The sequence below is a fragment of the Dreissena polymorpha genome, chromosome 13, assembly GCF_020536995.1.
Source record: "Dreissena polymorpha isolate Duluth1 chromosome 13, UMN_Dpol_1.0, whole genome shotgun sequence".
NCBI lineage: Eukaryota > Metazoa > Mollusca > Bivalvia > Myida > Dreissenidae > Dreissena > Dreissena polymorpha.
In genome coordinates, this window is record NC_068367.1 from 58,714,616 (window position 1) to 58,738,266 (window position 23,651).

At 34.4% G+C, this 23,651-nt stretch overlaps 2 protein-coding genes across 15 annotated transcripts in view; both read right to left on the minus strand.

Moving 5' to 3' along the window:
- Positions 1-23,651, minus strand: part of LOC127854821 (secernin-3-like) — a 204,174-nt gene that overhangs the window by 110,349 nt on the left and 70,174 nt on the right. The gene's annotated exons all lie outside the window — the stretch shown is intronic.
- LOC127854813 (uncharacterized) overlaps positions 1-23,651 on the minus strand; it is a 150,960-nt gene that overhangs the window by 56,952 nt on the left and 70,357 nt on the right. Inside the window, exon 1 of one of the 14 annotated variants that reach the window (XM_052389873.1) lies at positions 21,604-21,756. The exons of 11 other annotated variants lie outside the window; for them this stretch is intronic. Coding sequence is in view for 1 of the 3 variants with exons in the window: in XM_052389869.1 (XP_052245829.1) it covers positions 13,962-13,969 (8 nt within the window). In the remaining 2 variants the exon portion in view is untranslated. Of the gene's footprint in view, positions 1-13,805; positions 14,122-21,603; positions 21,757-23,651 lie in introns of those variants that run through there. 2 more of the 14 variants (XM_052389869.1, XM_052389871.1) reach the window with 2 other exon arrangements.

The following is a 23,651-nucleotide window of genomic DNA, read 5'->3' on the forward strand; positions in this document are numbered from 1 at the left end:
ATGTCCAGAGAAATTTAAACTCAATCTTACAATATATATGCAAGGCTTGCTCTGTGAAAAGGGGGTTAAGTGCATGTGGGTAAAGTGTTGTCTGCACAGGCTAAAGGGGGTTGAGTGCATGTGGGTAAAGTGTTGTCTGCACAGGCTAAAGGGGGTTGAGTGCATGTGGGTAAAGTGTTGTCTGCACAGGCTAAAGGGGGTTGAGTGCATGTGGGTAAAGTGTTGTCTGCACAGGCTAAAGGGGGTCGAGTGCATGTGGGTAAAGTGTTGTCTGCACAGGCTAATAAGGGACAACACTTTCAGCCTAAATTGGATTTTTGCTAAGAGGAGACTTTCTTTAAACGAAAAATATCATAATGGCGGACAGTGTTGTCCCTGATAATAAGCCTGTGCAGATGACACTTTATGAACATGCATTAAACCCTTATTTCACAGAGCACAGTCCATATATATATTGGCAAAATTGTGCACACATTTTCTGTGTTATCAAATAATTAGCCTTCAATCATTATAAGTTTTATGTTGAAAAAATACCAAAAATAGGGAAAAAAATAAATAAAAAAAATAAAATAATATATATATATATATAAATTGACCAATTTATATATTGCCCGATTTTAACATATTCAGAAATCTCTGACTGCTGTTGACAAAAAAGAACTGTGCAGGAATGCTGTAAATTTTAAATCTGTTTTGTCTTAGAAACAAACTCAAAGGCATCTTTTCAATAATGTGCTTATTATAATTAAAATTTCCTTCAAAATATTATTTATATGTGCTACATTGATTTTTGTTGATTTCCTAGGTTGACATGTCAATGAATTTAACACAAACTTTCTGGAAAATGCCAGACGCAAATTCCTTTTTTCCCAAATTACTAAATCCATTAATTTTATAGTCCAAAAAACACACACAATTTTATTCTGGCTAATATAAATGATTTCACAGTATTAAGTAATAATCTCCTTCACACAAACTGCTTTAAAGAATAACTCAGGTTGTCCCTCCAAGCCTGTTTATAAACAGGCAAAAACTGACCCCAGCCTTATTTTAAATTAGATGTTTCGTTACCATAAAGCAAGTTACCACCTTGGAGTTGATTAAATTAGTAAGCTATTTTTATGCCTCAAACTTTATAGATTCTTATACAGGTCGCAAATGCATTCACATGTACGGGTCACTAAAAGCATGGATAATTAGTATGTTAATTTCACAATTGGTATCATTTATAGCGCTTACCACTCAAAGGAGAAGGTGGACGCTTTAATGACGTTCATGTATAAACCATTTTTGCTTTTAAATATTACGCATTAATACATAAATAAGTAAGAATGCCGTAACTTAATGATTTTCTTAGGGCAAGATCATAATACATTATGCCACCTTTTCAATGTAATGAAGGCTGTTTGTTAAGAGAATGACCTTTTGCAATGTCTTTACAACCATTCAAAAAATGGAATATTTTAAATACAGCCAACAAAATTAATGTAAGATCATCCTTGAAAAAATGTTACCAACTTCACAGAATTGCTTCTACAATTTTTTTTTTGTTTGAGGTAAGGATTTTTTTTCCAATTTTACTAGCAAGACATTCTCATTTGTACACTCATGTCAGCTATGTTTTTGACAACACACAATTTTATAGATAGGTTGTCTTCAACCAGTTGTCAAAGACAAGCTTTTTTCTTCTTTTTGCTCTAATTTTAATTACTTCCACAATAAAAAGGGTTGGTGTAAAATGAAAACACTAGCGACCAAATAACTCTTTCAATGCTGTACCCCAATTTTGAAGGCCTTTGCAAACAGTTTGGATCAAGATGAGACGTCACAGAACGTGGCGTCTCATCAGGATCCAAACTGTTTGCTATTCTGATAGTATTCTTTGAAAAAAATCGAAGAAAATGCTACTTTTAGATATTCAGCAGATGACATTTTAGCAGACTTCAAATTTCCCAGCATGCAAAGTGTAAATGGTTCTTCCCAGAAAACTGACAAGCCTTTTTTTTTCGAAGCAATATATTCTAATAATCATTCTTTTGAAGCCAGAGCCAACATTTTTTATTGACCAAGCTACTTTTTTAAAAGGAAGACAGTAGTGGTTTTGGTGTAGGCAAGGCGAGAAATTTGTTTGTGGGTATTTGGGATACTTTGCCTTTCTTTTATTTGGTTAAAAAATTCCTTAATGCACCTGAGAGAGTGCATACATAGTTGGCAAGGATTTAAAAAGTAAGAACTCAACCCTTGAAGGTTGATAAATACAAATAAATTATGTCTTGAAGTGTATTGATAACCTTATGCTCCTATGATTCAAAACATTAATGAAATAATTGTTGTATCTTACGCCTAGTGTTTAATCTATTTCCTCAATTAAAACGTTTGTGCGTGTGCAATTTAAGACATTCCTATTTCTGAATCAAGTTGCCTCAGTACTGGCAAAACAGAAATGATGGATACAAAATCTACAACAAAACATTGCATTAGGCACATTCAAAAGCTAACTATAAAGATTTTTATTTATTACATAACTTAGGGATTGTAAAACTTTGTTGCAAAAGTTGTTTTTAAAAACTTGAATATCTAAATTGTTATTTATTTAAATGCTGTAAATACAAAATACCGACAAAAATTTATAGCCACATGCACGAACACAATTCGGCAAAATAAAATACCCCATAATTAAAATGGAATTGTTGCAGATTTTAAGTACTTCACCTATCACTTATTAGCAGATAATATTAGAAGAATACACTGAAGTGCATTATCATTTTCTTTTCACAAAATAAATGGGCGTAGTTTAGTGTCAAATGAAACATTTTTAAGGCTAAATTGCACTATATGTGGTGATATGTCACACTGTCATGTTGTCATCATGAATTATAGCAGATCATTATTTTTCTGCAAATGCAGATGCAGTATAAAAACTCTGAGCTCGACTGGTTGTTTGTTAATTATTTTTTTTTTGCCGTTTCAACAGTATTAACAAACTTAACACTTCCTCCCTAAGCTGTTTTTACCAGTACTAAGTGCACATAATAATGCAAGTTTCTGACAACAGCCGCACTCAAATCAGAGGTTGCAGAAAAACAGCAGTAGAAAGGATTTCAAGACCTGAATACCCATACCAGTCATGTGTCCAGGCCAGGGATCAAACCTGCAATACTGTGTTTGCAGTCTAGCACTTTACCAACTAAGCTAGCTGGCCCTACAAGCTGAGCTGGACTGGTACAAGATACCAATGTAAAGCATAGCTGTTCTGGTACAATACACCAATGTAAAGCATAGCTGAAATGAAACAAGAAACCAAATGTAAAGCATAGCTGAAATGAAACAAGAAACCAAATGTAAAGCATAGCTGGACTGGTACAAGAAATCAATGTTAAGCATAGCTGGACTGGTACAAGATACCAATGTTAAGCATAGCTGGACTGTTACAAGATACCAATGTTAAGCATAGCTGGACTGTTACAAGATACCAATGTAAAGCATAGCTGGACTGGTACAAGATACCAATGTAAAGCATAGCTGGACTGGTACAAGATACCAATGTTAAGCATAGCTGGACTGTTACAAGATACCAATGTAAAGCATAGCTGGACTGTTACAAGATACCAATGTAAAGCATAGCTGGACTGGTACAAGATACCAATGTTAAGCATAGCTGGACTGTTACAAGATACTAATGTAAAGCATAGCTGGACTGTTACAAGATACCAATGTAAAGCATAGCTGGACTGGTACAAGAAATCAATGTTAAGCATAGCTGGACTGGTACAAGATACCAATGTTAAGCATAGCTGGACTGTTACAAGATACCAATGTTAAGCATAGCTGGACTGTTACAAGATACCAATGTAAAGCATAGCTGGACTGGTACAAGATACCAATGTAAAGCATAGCTGGACTGGTACAAGATACCAATGTTAAGCATAGCTGGACTGTTACAAGATACCAATGTAAAGCATAGCTGGACTGTTACAAGATACCAATGTAAAGCATAGCTGGACTGGTACAAGATACCAATGTTAAGCATAGCTGGACTGTTACAAGATACTAATGTAAAGCATAGCTGGACTGTTACAAGATACCAATGTAAAGCATAGCTGGACTGGTACAAGAAATCAATGTAAAGCATAGCTGGACTGTTACAAGATACTAATGTAAAGCATAGCTGGACTGTTACAAGATACAAATGTAAAGCATAGCTGGACTGTTACAAGATACAAATGTAAAGCATAGCTGGACTGTTACAAGATACTAATGTAAAGCATAGCTGGACTGGTACAAGAAATCAATGTAAAGCATAGCTGGACTGGTACAAGAAACCAATTAAAAGCATTTAACAGCTGAGGTGGACTGGTACAAGAAACTAGTGTAAAGCATAGCTGGACTGGTACAAGAAACCAATGACAAGCATAGCTGGACTGGAACAAGAAACCAATGTAAAGCATATCACAGCATAGCTGGACTGGTACAAGAAACCAATGTAAAGCAATGACAGCTGAGCTGGACTGGAACAAGATACCAATTTAAAGCACTTGACAGCTGAGCTGGACTGGTACAAGATACCAATGTAAAGCATTTTGACAGCTGAGCTGGACTTGTACAAGAAACCAATGTAAAGCATTTTGACAGCTGAGCTGGACTTGTACAATAAACCAATTTAAAGCATTTGGCAGCTGAGCTGGACTGGTACATAAAGAAACCAATGTAAAGCATTTGACAGCTGAGCTGGACTGGTACAAGAAACCAATGTAAAGCATTTGGAAGCTGAGCTGGACTGGTACAAGAAACCAATGTAAAGCATTTGGCAGCTGAGCTGGCCTGGTACAAGAAACCAATGTAAAGCATTTGGCAGCTGAGCTGGACTGGTACAAGAAACCAATGTAAAGCTTTGACAGCTGAGCTGGACTGGTACAAGAAACCAATGTAAAGCATTTGACAGCTGAGCTGGACTGGTACAAGAAGCCAATGTAAAGCATTTGACAGCTGAGCTGGACTGGTACACTGAATGTAAGTTTCACATAGCTTGTTTTACATAAATATGGTTTTGACAAGACATCATCAGAACAACCTTCTATTTTCCAAAGGCGCTAGAACTGGCAGTTTATCATTTTCTAAAACACTATTCAATATATAATACTTTTTAAAATTGTGTCACCACAAAAACCCATGTAACCTGAAGCCCTCAGCTTGGATACACCTACTCAAATATGAGCCTCGATCTGGGAAATCTAGGCTTAAAGCATGTGGGTAAAGTGCCGTCCCTGATTGGCCTGTGCAGTTTGCATAGGCTAATCAGGGACAACACTTTCCGCTTTAAGAGTATTTTTGTTTAAAACAAATCCGAAAGTGTTGTCTTGGGACTACAGATTTACGCACATGCATTAAACCTGGGTTTCTTAAGCGTGGCTCATTTATCATGAATGAGGCCTATGGTTTGAGCTTGTCATAATTTTAACAATGTGTCAGGATATGACAAGTTTAATATCTGATTAAATATTCTTTGAAAGAAGACATTTTGAATATTTGTGGTTGTACCACTGGCTGTGAAATGAAAGAAGTGGTTAACACCTACTCATATAACATATTTTTTGCCATATTACCTCAACACTGCACCTTGAAAATTGCATGCTCTGATGGCTATACATAGCAATATCAAACCATCTTCATGTCATACAACATTTTGGTCACAATTATTTTAGACATTATAATTTGTTTTCCTTTAAGACGCCTGGAGTTTTGCGTATAGGGTGGAATATGCATGATTGCATTGTACCGTCAAAAATATCAAAACATCTACATTCTGGTGTGAAGGTATTTAAACAGTTTTATAAGAATCGAGGATGGAACAAAAGAATTGAGGATGGAACAAAACCAGTTTAGGGTCCCAAATGTTTTTCTAATTGAGAAAGAAAATATTTGAAAACTTTATAAAGCTTCGGTGAAGTTGAAGAAAACATTGACAATAACAGTGCATAAAACCGCATGAAAGGTTAGGACTACAGAAATCTGCAAGTATGTAGGGATGGTCAAATATGGTGTGTTGTGACCTAAAATGCCAACCAAATGTTTTAACACCCTGTGGTTTGACGCAAGAAAGTGCATTTACCTTTGAGAAAAGAATAAGAGACAAAACATTTAGCAAATTCGTTGAATTGATATCCTCCACAATTGATATCTATACACCCATGAAGATTCATGTTGATATCTTATAAAGTGTTTGAGATATAGCCCTTACACAATTTTGTGACAGCCGGACTGCCGGACGGACAACAACAAATCTGTATCCCTCCGCCTTTGGCGGGGGATACAAAATTCAAAACACATACTTCCTAATCTAAGATTCAAAGATCATGTCAGAAATAACGGGTTTTATTTGCTTTTCAAATAAGCAAACGACTTGATGTCTGAACGTTTATTACATTCCTGAGTTTCCTAGATATACGTATATTTTGATGTCGATTTCCAGGTCAAAATGATATAACATATCAACAATAACTGTGCCATTTATATAAATTCTGAATAACCTTAACATGACTGCCTAAAGGCGAAAATGCTTTTAATTTGAAGGCAACCATTTGAGTTTCATGTAAGACTGATTACCATTTTAAAAAATTAAGACACTTTTTTAAAACCTAAGACTCTTGTTTATGAAAAGCACAGGTAAACTTATATAAATATATTTTTTTTAATGACAAAATCAGAGTAAACAAAAGCTGTGCTTGTGAAACACAATGCCCCCTACTGCAGCTCAGTGAGATAAGCATGCATGCCACATATGGAGTTGCTATCTTCAATAATGCAAAATCTGACCTTGACCTTGAAGGATGACCTTGACCTTTCACCACTAAAAATGTGCAGCTCCATGAGATACACATGCATGCCAAATACAGAGTTGCTATCTTCAATATTGCAAAATTTGACCTTTGACCTTGACATTGAAGGGTGACCTTGACCTTCATCTTTCACCACTCAAAATGTGCAGCTCCATGCATGCCAAATATCAAGTTGCTATCTTCAATATTGAAAAAGTTATGGCCAATGTTAAAGTTTTCGGACGGACAGACAGACGCCATTTATTTGACATTTGACCTTGAAGGATTCCCTTGACCTTCACCTTTCACCACTCAAAATGTTCAGCTCCATGAGATACACATGCATGCCAAATAACAAGTTGCTATCTTCAATATTGAAAACGTTATGGCCAATGTTAAAGTTTTCCGACGGACAGACAGACGCCATTTATTTGACATTTGACCTTGAAGGATTCCCTTGACCTTCACCTTTCACCACTCAAAATGTTCAGCTTCATGAGATACACATTTATGCCAAATATCAAGTTGCTATCTTCAATATTGAAAACGTAACGGCCAATGTTAACGTTTTCAGACGGACTGACAGACGCCATATATTTGACATTTGACCTTGAAGGATTTCCTTGACCTTCACCTTTCACCACTCAAAATGTGCAGCTCCATTAAATGCACATGCATTCCAAAGTGGCTATGTTCAATATTGAAAAAGTTATGGCCATTACAGTTTTCCGACAGACAGACAGACTGACTGACTGACTGACTGATGGACAGTTCAACTGCTATATGCCACCCTACTGGGGGAGGGGGGCATAAAAACTATTTCACATACAGGGCATTGATAGCCTTTTTGGTGACCTTATCTCTAGATATTGGGAATTTTTAGGATTAGTTTTATTAGGGCAGAATAACATGAAATTATCAGGGGGCATAACATTGGGAAAAGGGGAGATGAAAAATTAATGACTGTGTGTGCCCCTTAACAATTATTTGCAAATGTCATTCTATTTAACTCAAATGCATATTCTTTGTAACAATAATAAGCAAATATTTCACAGAGAAAATACGAAACGCAGATTTTAAATTATTTTAAGGTGTGTCAAACTATTGAGGTACTTAAAAGATACAACACCATGGGGAACTGATAGTAAAGACTTCTAACTGATACGAGTATAAACACTTGGTTGGTATCAACAACTTAGGGCATGACATAAAGTTACATCATTTATTTAGACTGATGTGCTTACGCAAAGCAATTTTTAGATTCTGGAAATTAACCATTTGCATGCTGGGAAATTTGTCGTCTGCTAATATGTCGTCTGCTGAATTTCTAAAATTAGCATTTTCTTTGATTTTTTTCAAAAAATACTATCAGAATAGCAAACAGTTTGGATCCTGATGAGACGCCACGTTCTGTGGCGTCTCATCTGGATCCAAACTGTTTGCAAAGGCCTTCAAAATCCGGTTCCAGCGCTCAAAGGGTTAACCATTACCAATTGAAGTGGGTCATTGGAAGAGACATTTGTGACTTATAATGCACTGATTAATCAAATAATACATATTCTGTGCAACAAGAGTAAACAAATATGCCACCATAACAACATGCATTAGCCCACTCCATAAACTGTTTCCCAGTTTATATAATGTGCATATTAAAAAATCATTACAATGTGCGAGTTATTTTTTACCTGAGAATTACGATTCCAGAAATACCTCCGCAAAAACAAACAGCTGGCTTTGCAACTCACTTACCATGAAGCAATTATTTTATTGTGAAATTTAACTTTGACAAATCCCAAGTGCAGAGTCCAAGATTATAAAGTTCTGCAACAGGTAATAAACAACAACTTTTTCTGTACTTAAACAAATGCAAGGAAACACTGTTTATCCAAGGTATTTTAAGCTAACGACAAAGTGTCTTTCACAGAGTTGTCAACTGTCGGTGATTTAAATGTTAATCTTTTTAAAGGAGCTATTATAGGAAAAAGACTAAATCGGCAAAAAATATGTTAAAATTGTATATGAAACTAATAAAAGAAAATATCAATAACCTATGCTTAATTATGGAAAAACTGTTCAGCCATTCAAAAAGAAACAAAAAAACATTAAATAATTTACTCCATAATTGTTTGGCCCTTTTCTTGTAACCAATAAACAGCATCAGAATTCAAAGTGTCTAGAATAATCTTAAGTTTAAAAGCACAATACACATGTAATACAGGGGGCAGAATAGTATTAGTGGCCCTGATTTCTTCAGTCTTCTTTAAAAAATGCCCTATAATTCTATTATCTCATCAATTAAAATCATCACTAATACACTAAGATTTCAACATGATGTATACTTGTAATTGTGATTACTTGACAAACATTCATTATTTATACCATAAATGTCTCCTAAAATATAATGTTAATACATTATCACAATTTATATTGATCACCTTTGGGAAGCATGGTCCCTTTAAAACATTCCAGACCTAACTCTTGCCTTAAATCCTTCACGTTATGTAATATCAAAGTGTCACCTGATGATTGATTTATCAACCCTGCACCATACATCACAGACATGCAAATGCATGGGAAAGTTTTTCATTTAACGGGAATTTAGTTTAAACCTATTTACTTAAGCTCGATTGCATCAAAAGCCTTATAAGGCTTTTTGAAATGCTCTTGAGTTTGTTTCCTGCATAGAACCAGTACTTGGTGTCTTTGGGGTGATCTGAAGAACGCTCTCACAGTGGGAATCCAACCTGTGACCTGGATGCAAGGCAGGCACCATATTCACTATGCCACGATGACCTTTTTAATTAAATATTATTTAATGGAATGTTTTAACTTTCTATTTAAACTTTCTGTTCAATTATAACCCTTTCCCACTCAAAGGCAAAGTGAAAATGGCTATGTGCAAACAGCATAAAACCAGAACAACCTACAAGTAACTCACAGTCTGTTCAGGTGTTATGCTGTTTGCTGCTCATTAGTATCTAATGGTTGGAAATGAAGCCTTTAAAACTTGAATCTAGTAAGAAAGGTCTTTAATTTAAAATTTACTTTCAGGGACAACAAGGGACAACAAATGCGTCAAAATACGTATCTTAAGTCGTAAAGGGATAAGTATATATAGACAATATGTAAGGCAGTGTTTTTCGGTCACCTGTCAACCTGAAGCTGGTCAATCTGCATTTTTGGGAGTTGCAAAAATAAGATGTATAGTCCATACATGTAATTGAGAGAAGAGAAATCATCGCCCAGTGGTACAGATCTGTCTTCCTCAATCTGAAAGTTTAATATTAAGTCCCTAATCTAAAAAGTCACCAAGGCATAGGGGATGGTGTCAGTTATATAAGCAACAGGTAGGTCATGGATTTCATCCTCACTGTGGTAGTGTTCTTAGATTCTCCCCCTCAGACACCAAGTAGTGGCTCTACCCAGAAAACGGACAGCAAGCGTTTCAATCAGCCTTTGGCTACAATGCACTCAAGCTTAAATAAATAGGTTAGCCCTGGTTTAAACTAATCCCTTATCTCTTAGGACACCACATGTTCTAATTATGCTTTTGATTCTATTGTCATCATTTAAAATTTTATCAACCATTCTTACTTCAAATTTGAGGTTTTAAAAAACTAAATTACTGCATAAATTCCCTGAATTCTGGCCATAACCCGTCCCTTGTTTTTTTGCTCCTTAATCGTAAATTTTAACCGCCCAACCCCTAGCTTATCTCACCAAATGTATTGTTAAATCAAGCTGCATATGCAAAGCAAAGTCCAAAACCAGTCCTTTTTAAATTAAACTCAGTCAACTTTGAAATCAGGATCAAACCAATCTAATCAAGGCACACCAACTTTTATCTATAATTGAAGTGAGAAGGGCTTATATTAAACTTGCATATCTTGCATTCCACAACAGATTTACACCTAGCCTTTTACGTTCCTTTTAATAAAAACTGCAATAATCTGAACAGATTTGTAAATGTTTAAACTTAAATTACTGATAAATAACTCAGTAAACATATGTGATGTTACAGATTTTCAATCTCAAAGGTACTGTATTGCTTAAAATGCTAAGAAGACATACACTGATATTTGTAAGGAAAAACTCTGCACACGATTATTGTGCATTATTGTTAATATGCAGCAAAAACTACGAAAAAGTAGACCTGAACCTGAGCACAGCCTAGGAAAATTTATTTCACGTATGAATTAATAAAGTAAATAAACTATTTTTTGCAGTTGTCATTTTAAGACATAAATACAAGCTCTAATCCCTTGGGCTCTATTAAATCACTTTGGCTCTATTTATTGGCACTTGGACTAGGACCCTATTAAAAAACTTGTTCACAGATTTTTGTACTTTAAAAAAATGCCATTTAATACGTTAAATAATAAATCAATAATGTTTTGAATTGTCTTAACTAATTAAAATAGCAAGAAAAAAAGTTTAAGAAAAATGCTATCCCCGGGATTCGAACCTGGGACCTCTGGAAGCAAAAGCGCTACCACTGCGCCAGGCTTGCTATGATTTGGGCACAAAACATAAACTCTAGATAATAGCACTCAGCACTTTTTCCAACCAACATCGAGGAAAAGATTTACAAATGATTTAGTTTTTTAACCGTTTTGTATGGCAATTTTCTGTTAATAAACCAATTTTTGTAAACAGGTCAGAAGTGTTATTTCACTTGCTTAAACATAATGCACACATTGTGTTGTTTTTTCGGCGTAAGCTGTATTAAGCCAGCTTTTCACCCTGACTTGACCTTTGTAAGTGTCCAATAATATTCAAATAAAATTTCCCGCAGCTAGGTACGAATGAATACACTTCATTTATTCCATTGGCTGATTTGAGTATAACACCAGAACATTGGAAACATATCCGCGTCTTTGTAACACTGTTTTACTGCATGAAACAATTTTATCTCTAATGAAAAGGCTCAATAGATAGAACAGTTTTACAATCAATTTTTGACATAAATACAGATTGTGCGTTCACCTTTTATTTTCAGAGAATTACCAGCGCAAAAGCGTTTATACTAAAGGCTATATTCTCATATTTAGTACTTACTTGCATTGCATTTCAACCCGCGAGGTTTCGGGTCAATTCGCGGCCAGTGTGTGAAAGTCAGAGTTTATATACAGTTCATCACCGGAGTTCGCAGAAGGGGTTGCGATCTTTTCATTGAAGGAAAAAATTGGAATCTATGCTATTTTTGTCTGATGGAGTAAATAGTTCCTTTAGTTGCTTTGTCGATATATCAATATTTTAGGCACAGCTTTTGCCTTGGTCGTGTACAGTTGGCGTAAACAAGCCGTCGTTTCAGCAGCAGAATTGTTACCTAACTTTAATGCATATCATTCCAATCCGCAAGGTATCAAGGTCAGTTTGCGGTTAGTTGCAGAAATCTTTATATAAACGCCGTCTCGTAAACTTTGTGCACTTGAAGTCTGTTTTGATCAGAAAGATACTACATAAAGATATTCGGCGATATTATTGTGGTATGTCAATCATCGATTTTTAATATGTTTTCAACATTTGCATGATAAGGACCAATTTTGATAAAATTAATTAGAAATATTTATCCATTTAGACCAGTTTATTAAGCATGAGCACAATAATTCACTATACTATAATTATGCAATTAAATAAGATTCGAGTATTGCAGGCTGACCTATATGCACTTGTTTATTTTCATGTTTCTTGTGTTTTTCTATTCTGTAAATATAGATATCTGAGTAATAATATCACATAAAGCAAAATAAGCCACGAAATCAGGCGCAACACCCCTTAATTGATTTGCTTGTGATGGAGCTAAGAACTGCGCAGAAAAACGGCATCTGCTACTTTTTATCTCATAGAGATAACTTTTGATCGTTCATAAACATCGACCACAATCAACGCTGTATATCTTTTTTAAAGATATTTCTTGTTTAATCTACAACAATTATTTTGAAAATTGTCATTTTACCGAACTGTGAACAAGTTCCTTTAAATCACATGGGCTAACATCCATTCATACTCTTCATGACTTTTGATACAGTTAATGTCCAAGATTCACATAAATCTTGATCACTGGTGGTGAAGCATGAAGACATATTCCTGTATAAGTCTCTAACAATCCTTGTTGATCGAAGTCTTTTAAAAAACTGACAACGAAAATAAGTCGAAGAACATATCAGTCTCAAACAATCCTTGTTGATCAAGTCTTTTAAAGGGATCTTTTCACGCTTTGGTAAATTGACAAAATTGAAAAAAGTTGTTTCAGATTCGCACATTTTCGTTTTAGTTATGATATTTGTGAGGAAACAGTAATACTGAACATTTACCATGGTCTAATATAGCGATTATATGCATCTTTTGACGATTTTAAAACCTAAAAAATATAAAGCGTTGCAACGCGAAACGATTGAATAATTTGGAGAGTTCTGTTTTTGTCGTTAAATTTTGTGAAACTACGAAGATTGCTTATATAAGGTATAAAATACGTCAAGTATGTGTACTCGGCGGAATAGCTCAGTAGGTTAAAGCGTTTTTACTTCAGGACTCTGGCAGGACTCCAGGGGTCACTGGTTCGAAACCTGCTCCGGGCAATGTTCTTTTCCTTTTTTTTATTTTATTCTTGATTTTTTACTGGAGCTTTTACGATCCAATGTTTACATTTATCAATATAAAGCATTTAATGAATAAGTTAAAAAATGCCAAAATCTGTGAAAAGGCCCCTTTAAACACTGACAATGAAAGTATTATTATCACTCGTCCAAGAACTTATCATAGTCTCAAACAACCGATGGAAGTCTTTAAAAAACTGACAATGAAAATACATCCAAGAACAAATCCATTCACACTAATATAATTATTATCTTTGATACTCCCAACAAATTACAATTATAAAGATCAAAATATTTCTTTGAAATCCTTTACAAATCTGTATAAAAATCAATATGCTAACGACTGAATAAATTTCTTTTAAACCAAATGAATGGAAAACTAAATACTCACATTTACGTTTCGATATATCCGACAAACGATAGGCATTGAATATTACACTCAACACAAACCAGTTAAAACTGTCAGCGAATATTTAAACAATTTAAATCCATTGATTTGTCTCACTATAAGCAAGTGCTTCTTACATGGATCTCATTATTTACTTACACAAACATCCAATCTAATGACGATGATCATGAATATGTCAGAGTTTTAATGCAAATCTGGTACTCACAAATTCAAATAATTTATATATATCTCCATGTGTGATCAGTCAATCAGTACAGATAATTCATGTCACAGATAACACAACTTCAACAGTCGAAATTTATCTCAAAACTATTTCAATTGTTTGAGGTCTGATCACCATCTACATGTTTGTACAATACACCATCAAACAAACCTACTTTAAATACAGACTGTTAGAAAAGTCTATACTTCTGAATAAACATTTGAAATGGTCAGACAGGCAAAATGTATTGTGTCCTGTCCATTCAAATGATCAACCCATCATGAAGCATATTTACACACATTTGCTCTACGAAATTCAGTTATATTAAGCAGTTATTTTTTTCCATATTTCAGAAGTCTGCCTGTGTGCCCATGATAATGAGAAATTCATGACTTTTTTTAACTTTCCATCTGAGCTTGACTTAAGTTAAGAATGGTACAAATTTGTTTAGTTTTTCATCACACATCGTACAAAAGTTTAAAATATTATAAATTACCTCGTGGATTTAGGAAATATGCAATTTTTGGGATTTTTTATATATATATTGATCACATGTTTAAAAGGCCGAACGTATTTATTAACCCTGCCTTACTATTAAATTCCACCATGGTCTACATGTCTACAAGCGTAGGTGTTTAAAGCAACCATCCAAACACTGATTAAATCTATTGCAATTGGGCAATTTAATGTCAATACAGAAACTGTTCAATGAAAGATATTCAATGTTTGTACAATGATGACAAATCCAGACTAATCATTCTCAATTAAACCAACATCTCATGGGTTAATCTCTAAACTACTGTTTCACATATGGAAATTAAAACAAGATACAACCGTTTTACTCTCAACTGCCTTTCTAGTCTTATTCAACCTTTGAACTATACCCTAAGGGTAATTACTTCATTCTTGCAGGTCAAGCCTGTGATTAAATTCATAATATGTTGTACTTTTTTCACTTAGCCCTTTGCATGCTGGGAAATTTGTCATCTGCTAAAATGTTGTCTGCTGAATTTCTAAAATTAGCATTTTCTCTGATTTTTTTCAAAGAATACTATCAGAATAGCAAACAATTTGGATCCTGATGAGATGCCACGTTCTGTGGCATCTCATCTGGATCCAAACTGTTTACAAAGGCCTTCAAAATTCGGTTCCAGCACTGAAAGAGTTAAAGTCTCTATAACGCTCAAAATAAACGAACATTTCGTTAAGTATTTCGTAAAATAAAGTTAACACCTTAACAATCAGTGTTCCTTATAGCAATAGCCAAAATGTCAACGCTAGATGTGGTATGATTACATAGATTTTTGTAGATACAAAATGCTCGTTTTTATTTATTTGTGGCCACAATTAATTCCCGCGAATATATCTGTTCATACGACACACGAACACCATTTTATTGTTCATGTGTCGTATGAATAGATATGCAAAACAATAATAAAAACGAGCATTTTGTATCTACAAACATCTATTTTACCAGACCACATCTGACGTTGAAATTTCGGCAATTGTCATAAGGAAAACTGATTTTTAATTGGTTAAGTTTATTTTACTAACAATTGTACGAAATTTTCGTTGATTTTGAATAGTAATGTTACTTTAATATGTTGTACTTTTTTCACATAGTCAGTTTTGTTACTTTTCAGGTGTAGCAAATGACAGGAGTTCAATTTGCAAGTGTCACTTACTTGGTTTAAACTAACCTTTTTTGTCAAGCCCATCAAGAATTCAATTGACGAAAAAAATAACCCAGGTTGAAAAACTTGTGCAAAATATATCGCGTCCTTGGTGCAAAAAGGTACCACGTGACATTGAAATTAGAAGGCACATGGTACCTTTTTGCACCAATGGGGCGATATCATACAAATAAATAGGGATTTGTCATTAATTTGTTTTTTGCATTTCTATGTGATAACAAAAATGTAATAAAAAAAAAAGGATTTGTGACGTTATATCCTGAGGTAGAAACAACAGAACACAACAACTTAGCCACTTGTGCGTTAAAACATTTCCCAAACAAGAGCTGTCACCATAGGATGACTTATGCCCCCTTAACTTGTTAGAAGTTATGAGCTTTTTTCGAAACCTAAACGCAGATTTCAAAACCCTTAAACGTGGACCCTAAGCAGCGTTTTTCCTCTATATAAATTTTATTACCATAAATCGGCACCATTCCCAATGCAACCATTTTTCCCAATTTCAAAATGAAAATTCGCAAATCAAATAAAAAAAATTCCCAATTGGCAGGACAAAAATCGGCGGTGTTTACTCTTTTGTTTTACCGCGAAAATCGAGTAAAACTAAAATCAGTGCTTGTTAACCATTACAGGGGAAGTAACTGAAGCAAGTGTTGATGACGATATCTCGATTGGTTCCCGTTATCTGAATACGTCTCCTGTACTCAATTAGGGGAACCATAATAAAAACGCAACACATTTTCGCGAATTGCCAGATAGGATTGCGTCGCATCATTTAGAAGGTTGTTGATTGCATTGTGAGCTTAATTTGCAAAGAAAGACAAGATTTTAACTTAAATGTTCTTATGGCCAAATTGTTCAACTGGGTTTAATGATTTAATTGTATGCAATTATAGTTATGTTATAGTATTCTTTTGCAACTGTTTTCCAGAAAGAAAACTGATGTTTTGATCAAGTTGTAGATTGCAATATTTGAAATATTTTACTTTCTGATAAATCGAGCAAGCAGACCATGTTTGAACAAGAAAATTCCTGTGTTCTCTGCATTTAAAAGTTGAATTATTCTAAAATCTCAGGTAACTCCTTTTGTAAGGTTTGTGCTACTCAACTTTTGCAAGACACATGTATGTGAAGTGGAATAGTAGTTGTTCAAAATCGAAATTATTATATAGCATAGTGTGGTAGATAGTTGAAATTTAAAATGTGATTTCAATTTCATTTGTTGCAGACATCACTTGGATGAATAATCTTGCTGTTATAACAAGTCCTGATTATATAATATATTACATGTATGCAATTGATGTCAAATAACACAAATCCTTGATTTTTCAGGTGTTTTTAAGTGTCTATTAAACATGATATTAGATACATTTCTGATATTAAAGGTGTTAATCATTGCTGCATTGCAGCGTTCACTTTTGATTTCTAAATTCTTAGTATGAATTCAAATACAGGAGTGTCATTTTTGACTGGTTGGCAAATGCAAGTATTTTATTCTGTCCATATATTATTATTCAATGATAAATACAAAATAGACCAGAAATCACACATTTTTAAGTTTAGTATATGCTTTATTATGATTTGAGCATAATTCATAAATTTCCCAATTTTGATGAAAACAACGCTAATTTTCCCAATTTGACCGGTACCGGCACCAGTCCCAAAGTGATGAGGAAAAACGCTGCTAAGTTCAAGGTCAAGGTCACAGGGGTCAAAATTGGTGTGCTTATGGAAAGGCTTTGTCCATATACACATGCATTTCAAATATGAAATTGCTATCTGAAGCGACATAGAAGTTGAGCATTTTTCGAAACCTAAACGCAAAGTGTGACAGACGGACGGACAGTCCGATCACTATATGCCCTCCTTTGGGGGCATAAAAAGTATGTATAACTTTTGTTTCTGCAGCAAAATGATAAAATATTTTAAATGCCTCTTTATCCAAACATAAATTATGCTCAATCTGACGTCCATGTTTTTATTACATATTACTAAAACCAAAGCACGTGGTGAGGTAAGTGTATGCATTTTACAAAAAGTTATTTCAATTTTACCTTCCCAAAATTGGACAAGAAGTTTATAAACTGTGCTTGATGTACATATATTTTACAATAATTTATAATTGTTATAATTATTTATATTACTTAAACAAAAACAAGGGTTAAACTTTTTTCCATAAATTTCATGAACCCTAAATTTTTTTGCTACACGGAAGATGATTGGGACTCTAAAGATTCTGTTTCCTGGGAAAAACTAGTTCTTAAGTGTTGATAAAAAAAGACAGCAGTTATTTGAATGGTTCCTCAGGGCAGTATCTTAACCCTTTGAGCCCTGGAACCGAATTTTAAAGGCCTTTGCAAACAGTTTGGATCCAGATCAGACGCCACAAAATGTGGCGTCTGATCAGGATCCAAACTGTTTGCTATTCTGATATAGGTCTTTGAAAAAAAGTGAAGAAAATGATTATTTTAGAAATTCAGCAGACACTAATTAAGCAGACGACAAATATCCCAGCATGCAAAGGGTTAAATTGAAATCTCATAAATGCAAATAATCTAGGTCACCAAAATTCTGGCGCTTTGAGATTGTCATTTGCTAACATTACACCAGCAATATATCATAAGAAGTTACCCTCAGATCAAAGCTCAATACTTTTTATATCTATGCAATCTTGCATTAATGAGAGTTTTATTTGGTTATTTTGAAACTTCAGTCTTTGTGGATACATTATGAAAAATATTTGCACTTTAAATATATATTTACTATAAACCCACTGTTATGTGAAATTGGTGTACTGACGCCGTGTTATTTCAACTATACTTTCATGAAGTTTTACCTGTTGTATTTATCAATTTTGACATAACATAGGTAAAATAGACACGTGCATATATGATTGCATTATAATATATCCATTGATATCCATTCTCAAGTTTTATTAATGTCATATTCCAACTTCTGATCACATTATTATGTATTTATACCTCATTTAATAATACTCAAAATTACAACTGTAAACTGTAATTGTGTTTGAATAATGGAACAAAAAAGCAATCGGTAGTCCATGATTATAACACATAATTGTGCTATTGTAATTTTGAAATTACCATACATGTATTTACACCACAAGCAACAAGCTTTTAATTTTTGTCTCCTCATATCATTTTTGTACTGGTAAGCACAAACAGGAAGTATAAAAAGATATAACTTAAGTTTACAATTGCTAACATTACAAGTATTATCAACTGTGCTATCATTAAGTATTTTAATTGTTTCTGTTTTTAATCAATGAAATTATCTTAATTTCAAAGCAGTAAAAACACAAAAAAAAATATCAATTTAGATTACACAACACATAAGCCTTAAGGCAAAGTTCACATTTGTAAAACATTTCAAGGTAATGTAATTATATAAAAGAACATTTAATATATTTGGTTACAACTGAACAATACAAAAACGTCTATTTGTTATATTTGTTTGCTATTCTTAGAGCTAAAGTATTTCAATCATGTTGCTATTTATACATCTCATTTTACCAACCAACAAAAATCAAATCAAATCCCTACACTATGATGCCTTAGATTAATTGCGCAAAAGCAATCAACAGTTAAATGTATCCATTCACCAAAAATAAGCCCCATGGCCAGCTACAAAACAAACAACAGAAAAAATCACGACACCAGTGTTTTTGCATGGTGTCAACATGACAGACAACATTCTTTCCTAATGAAAAAGCATCTGAAACAAATCTCAAGCAGTGTTGTATTAGTGTTTCGTGTTTGTTTTTGTCAAGTCATTTTGATTTCCTGTTAAGCCAAGAAAAGAACTGTTATGCAAAAACATTATGTTGGCAGTACCAAGAAGTGTACAAATTGTTATTTGTTAACTTAATATTCAATTCCTGTTTTTGTAGTTGCCTTAAAAAGATTATTACTATGTTTCTCAGCTTGTTTTAAATAGATCAAGCATACAATTTTTTCTGATAAACTTTTAACCACTCAGGGCCCTTGTTTGGCCGTTTTTGGGGCCGAATTTCCTCTATTTCAACTAAAAATTCCCCCTTCCCTTTTAAACCTATGTTGCCAGCTGGTATCGTTCTATAAACCTTTCATCAACTGTATATTTATGTAAATTACATTAAAATAAAGCAATTTTTAAAGTTTTGAATGGTTGGTGAAAAAATCTTTTAAAATTCCACTTTTCGCCCAAAACAACGCGAAATTCCCCCCTCTAAGGGCCCCGGCCCCAATCCCCCAAAGTGTAGCAAGGGCCCTGCCACTAAAAATGATTTATTTCCATGTAGATTTGTACAGTTTCCACTAATGTGATATCAAAATGACTTTGTAACAGCAGATACATAGGTCTGAACATAGTAAATGTTATCATTATATATTTGTCAACTTAACCCTTTCACACTCAGAAGCAAAGTGAAAATGGCTATGTGCAAACAGCACAAACCAGACCAGCCTGCGAGTAACTTGCAGTCTGTTCAGGTTTTATGCTGTTTGCTGCTCATCAGTATCTAAGGGTTGGAAATGAAGCCATTAAAACTTGAATTTAGTAAGAAAGGTCTTAAATTAAATATAACTTTCTAAGGGACAACAAATGCTTAAAACTATGTATCTAAGTGGTAAAGGGTTAATAAAATGATGTTGCTGTCACTATTATTGGCTATTAAATATACATTACTCTTAGAACCTAACATCATTGTTCATTACCACTATTTATTATGCTCCTCCAAAATTTATTTTGGGGGGAGCATATAGTCGCCGCTTCATCTGTCCGTCTGTGCACATTTTTTGTCCGGTCTATTTCTCAGCAACTAATGACTGGAATTCAATGAAACTTTATGGGAAGCTTCACTACCAAGAGGAGATGTGCATATTATCAGCTGGTTCTGGTCTGATGATTTTTCACAGAGTTATGGCCCTTTGAAATTTTCTAAAAAAAAAATTATTGTCCCCCCAACTACTGTGCCCTCAAGACGTTTCCTTTTATCTGAATATATATAGTGCAATATTGTGACAAAAAAAAACTTTGGGGAGCATCACGCGTCTCCGACGGTTTCTTGTTTTTAAATACTTATGTGTAAGCACACTGGTGGAATGATGCAAGAATCTATAAACAGGTTTCACGTCATGACAACCCGACAACAGCTGGTATGTCACAATGAATTTTTCATAACCAAGATGCGAAGATATTTAATGGCAGCATAACAACAGGTGTTTGCAATGTACAAATGTAGTTATTATCTATAACGATAATGAGTGCAAACTGAAAATATTGTTTTATTACATATGCAAATACCCTAAAGGTGTGGCATTATCAGAAAAAAATACAAATAATATATTATAAACACAATTAACTTACAACAGTATATTATCAACACCATTTACTTAAAACACATCTATGTTTTAACCCATTTATGCCTAGCGTCCTAAAAAAAGGACATTGCAAACAGCGTAGACCCAGATGAGACGCCGCATCATGCGGCGTCTCATCTGGGTCTGCGCTGTTTGCTTAAATGAATTTCTTTATGAAATATTCTAAATATAGAAATAAATATACTTGACACCCCTAATTTTGGAAATAAATTGATCCAATTTAGAAGGATGGGAGAATCCACTGGGCATAAATGGGTTAATATCAGTTATCACTTTACGCACAGTATGCTACAGCACAAACGGACCCAGAGTGAACATGTGACAAGCGCCAAGGACCCTATACGGTTTTAAGGAAAAATTGAACAGAAACCTAAGGTCATTTCAGTCCTTAAGAAAAATTTATTTAAACCACATTTGTATTTTAAACCACATTTGCTCTAGTTATAAAAGACGCAACTAATGGCTGCTTGATCAAAGTACATCCACCATTAATGAACACTCACTTCTGCCATTAAACGCAATGTTTGACATACATCCATTCATCAAATCATCATAAACTACATCCACCAAATTGTGTCGCCATTAAAACCATCAGAGATACTCCAGTAATAACATATTAAACATCTGTCAATTTGATATCTTGCAACTTTACCAATGTTTCTACACGGAAAATACCTTGCCAATTACTAGTCGAACAGTGTATGGATTTTCTATTTGTTTTAACCCCACCCGATTTTTTCCAACGATCAAATCTGTGTCACGTCAAGATAACTGCTCACGTCTACATATCTTGGGTCATATATCTACCTATTGATTTCCCATTAATGACATGGGCATTGTTGAAGGGTGCTAAGTCTATTAATTAATACTGTCAACACCTGTATTTCAGCCAAAAAAAAACTTAATACTCAATGCTCCTTTAACTTTTTGACTTGCAAATATGTTTAATTTGTCTTAAAGTGGAAAATTCAGTAGATAATGCATCTGCGAATGAAACAATCAGACTAGAGCTTTGTCACAGACGTGACTAATACCCCCACATGCCGCATTGACACAGAATATTTTGCATGTTGTCTTCACAAAAAACAGCAGACACCATGCTCAATGTTTAAAACGCACTAAGTGACCCCATGACCTAATTTTTGACCCGGCATGGCCCATGTTCAAACTTGACCTACACATCATCTAGATACAACTTCTTACAAAGTTTGGTGAAGCTCTGATAAAAACTACTTGAATTAGAGAGTGAACACAATGCTTAATGTTTAAAACGCACTAAGTGACCCTGTGACCAAGTTTTTTTTTACCCGACATGGCCCATATTCGAACTTGACCTAGACATCATCTAGATACAACATCTGACCAAGTTTGGTGAAGATCGGATGAAAAGAACTTGAAATAGAGAGCGGACACTTAATACGGACCGACCTACCGACAGACTGTAAGGCAGACTGACCAGACTGACCGATCGATAGACAAGCTAACTTCTATATACCCCCCTAAACTGCGTTTATGGGGGTATAATTATTGCTATCCTATAACACCTGTAATGGTTTGCAATCAAAGGACAGTACTATAATAAGTAATATACATAACATACATGCTAATCCTGTTAATCCACTTAATGCAGAATAAAGACTACTGGAATGTGGCTTGCTTTTTTTGACCTACTATACAGTAAAACTGAAATGAACAAGAGATGTGTTTGTTAGAAACACAATGCCCCCTAATGCGCCGCTTTTTTTTAACCTTTGACCTTGAAGGATGACCTTGACCTTTCACCACTCAAAATGTGCAGCTCCACCAGATACACATGCATGCAAAATATGAAGTTGCAGTGTTCAATATTAAAAAAGTTAAGAAAATTTATGTTTTTATACTTTGACCTTTGACCTTGAACGTTGACCTTGACCTTTCACCACTCAAAATGTGCAGCTCCACGAGAAGTAAGTAAGAGACTGACTGGAGAAATGAAAATTGCTTTTATTTTATTTTGACCTTTGACCTTGAAGGATGACCTTGACCTTTCACCACTCAAAATGTGCAGCTCCACGAGATACACATGCAGGCCAAATATGAAGTTGCTGTGTTCAATATTAAACAAGTTATGATAAAACTTAAACTAAGATTAAAGTATTAGGAAAGAAAAATACAATGACATTTGACCTTTGACCTTGAAGGATGACCTTGACCTTGACTGTTCACCACTCAAAATGAGCAACTCCATGAGATACACATGCATGATAAATATCAAGTTGGTATGTTCAATATTGCAAAAGTAATCAAACTTTAACCAAGGTTAAAGTTTTGGACAGACAGACAGACAGACAGACAGACAGACAGACAGACAGACAGACAGACAGACAGACAGACAGACAGACAGACAGACAGACAGACAGACAGACAGACAGACAGACAGACAGACAGACAGACAGGATGACAGACAGACAGACAAACACACAGACAAACAGACAGACTATCGATCCGGGGGCATAAAAATCAACGCCTTATATAGAATTTTTGACAGACCCAATTCTTGAGAAGTATGATA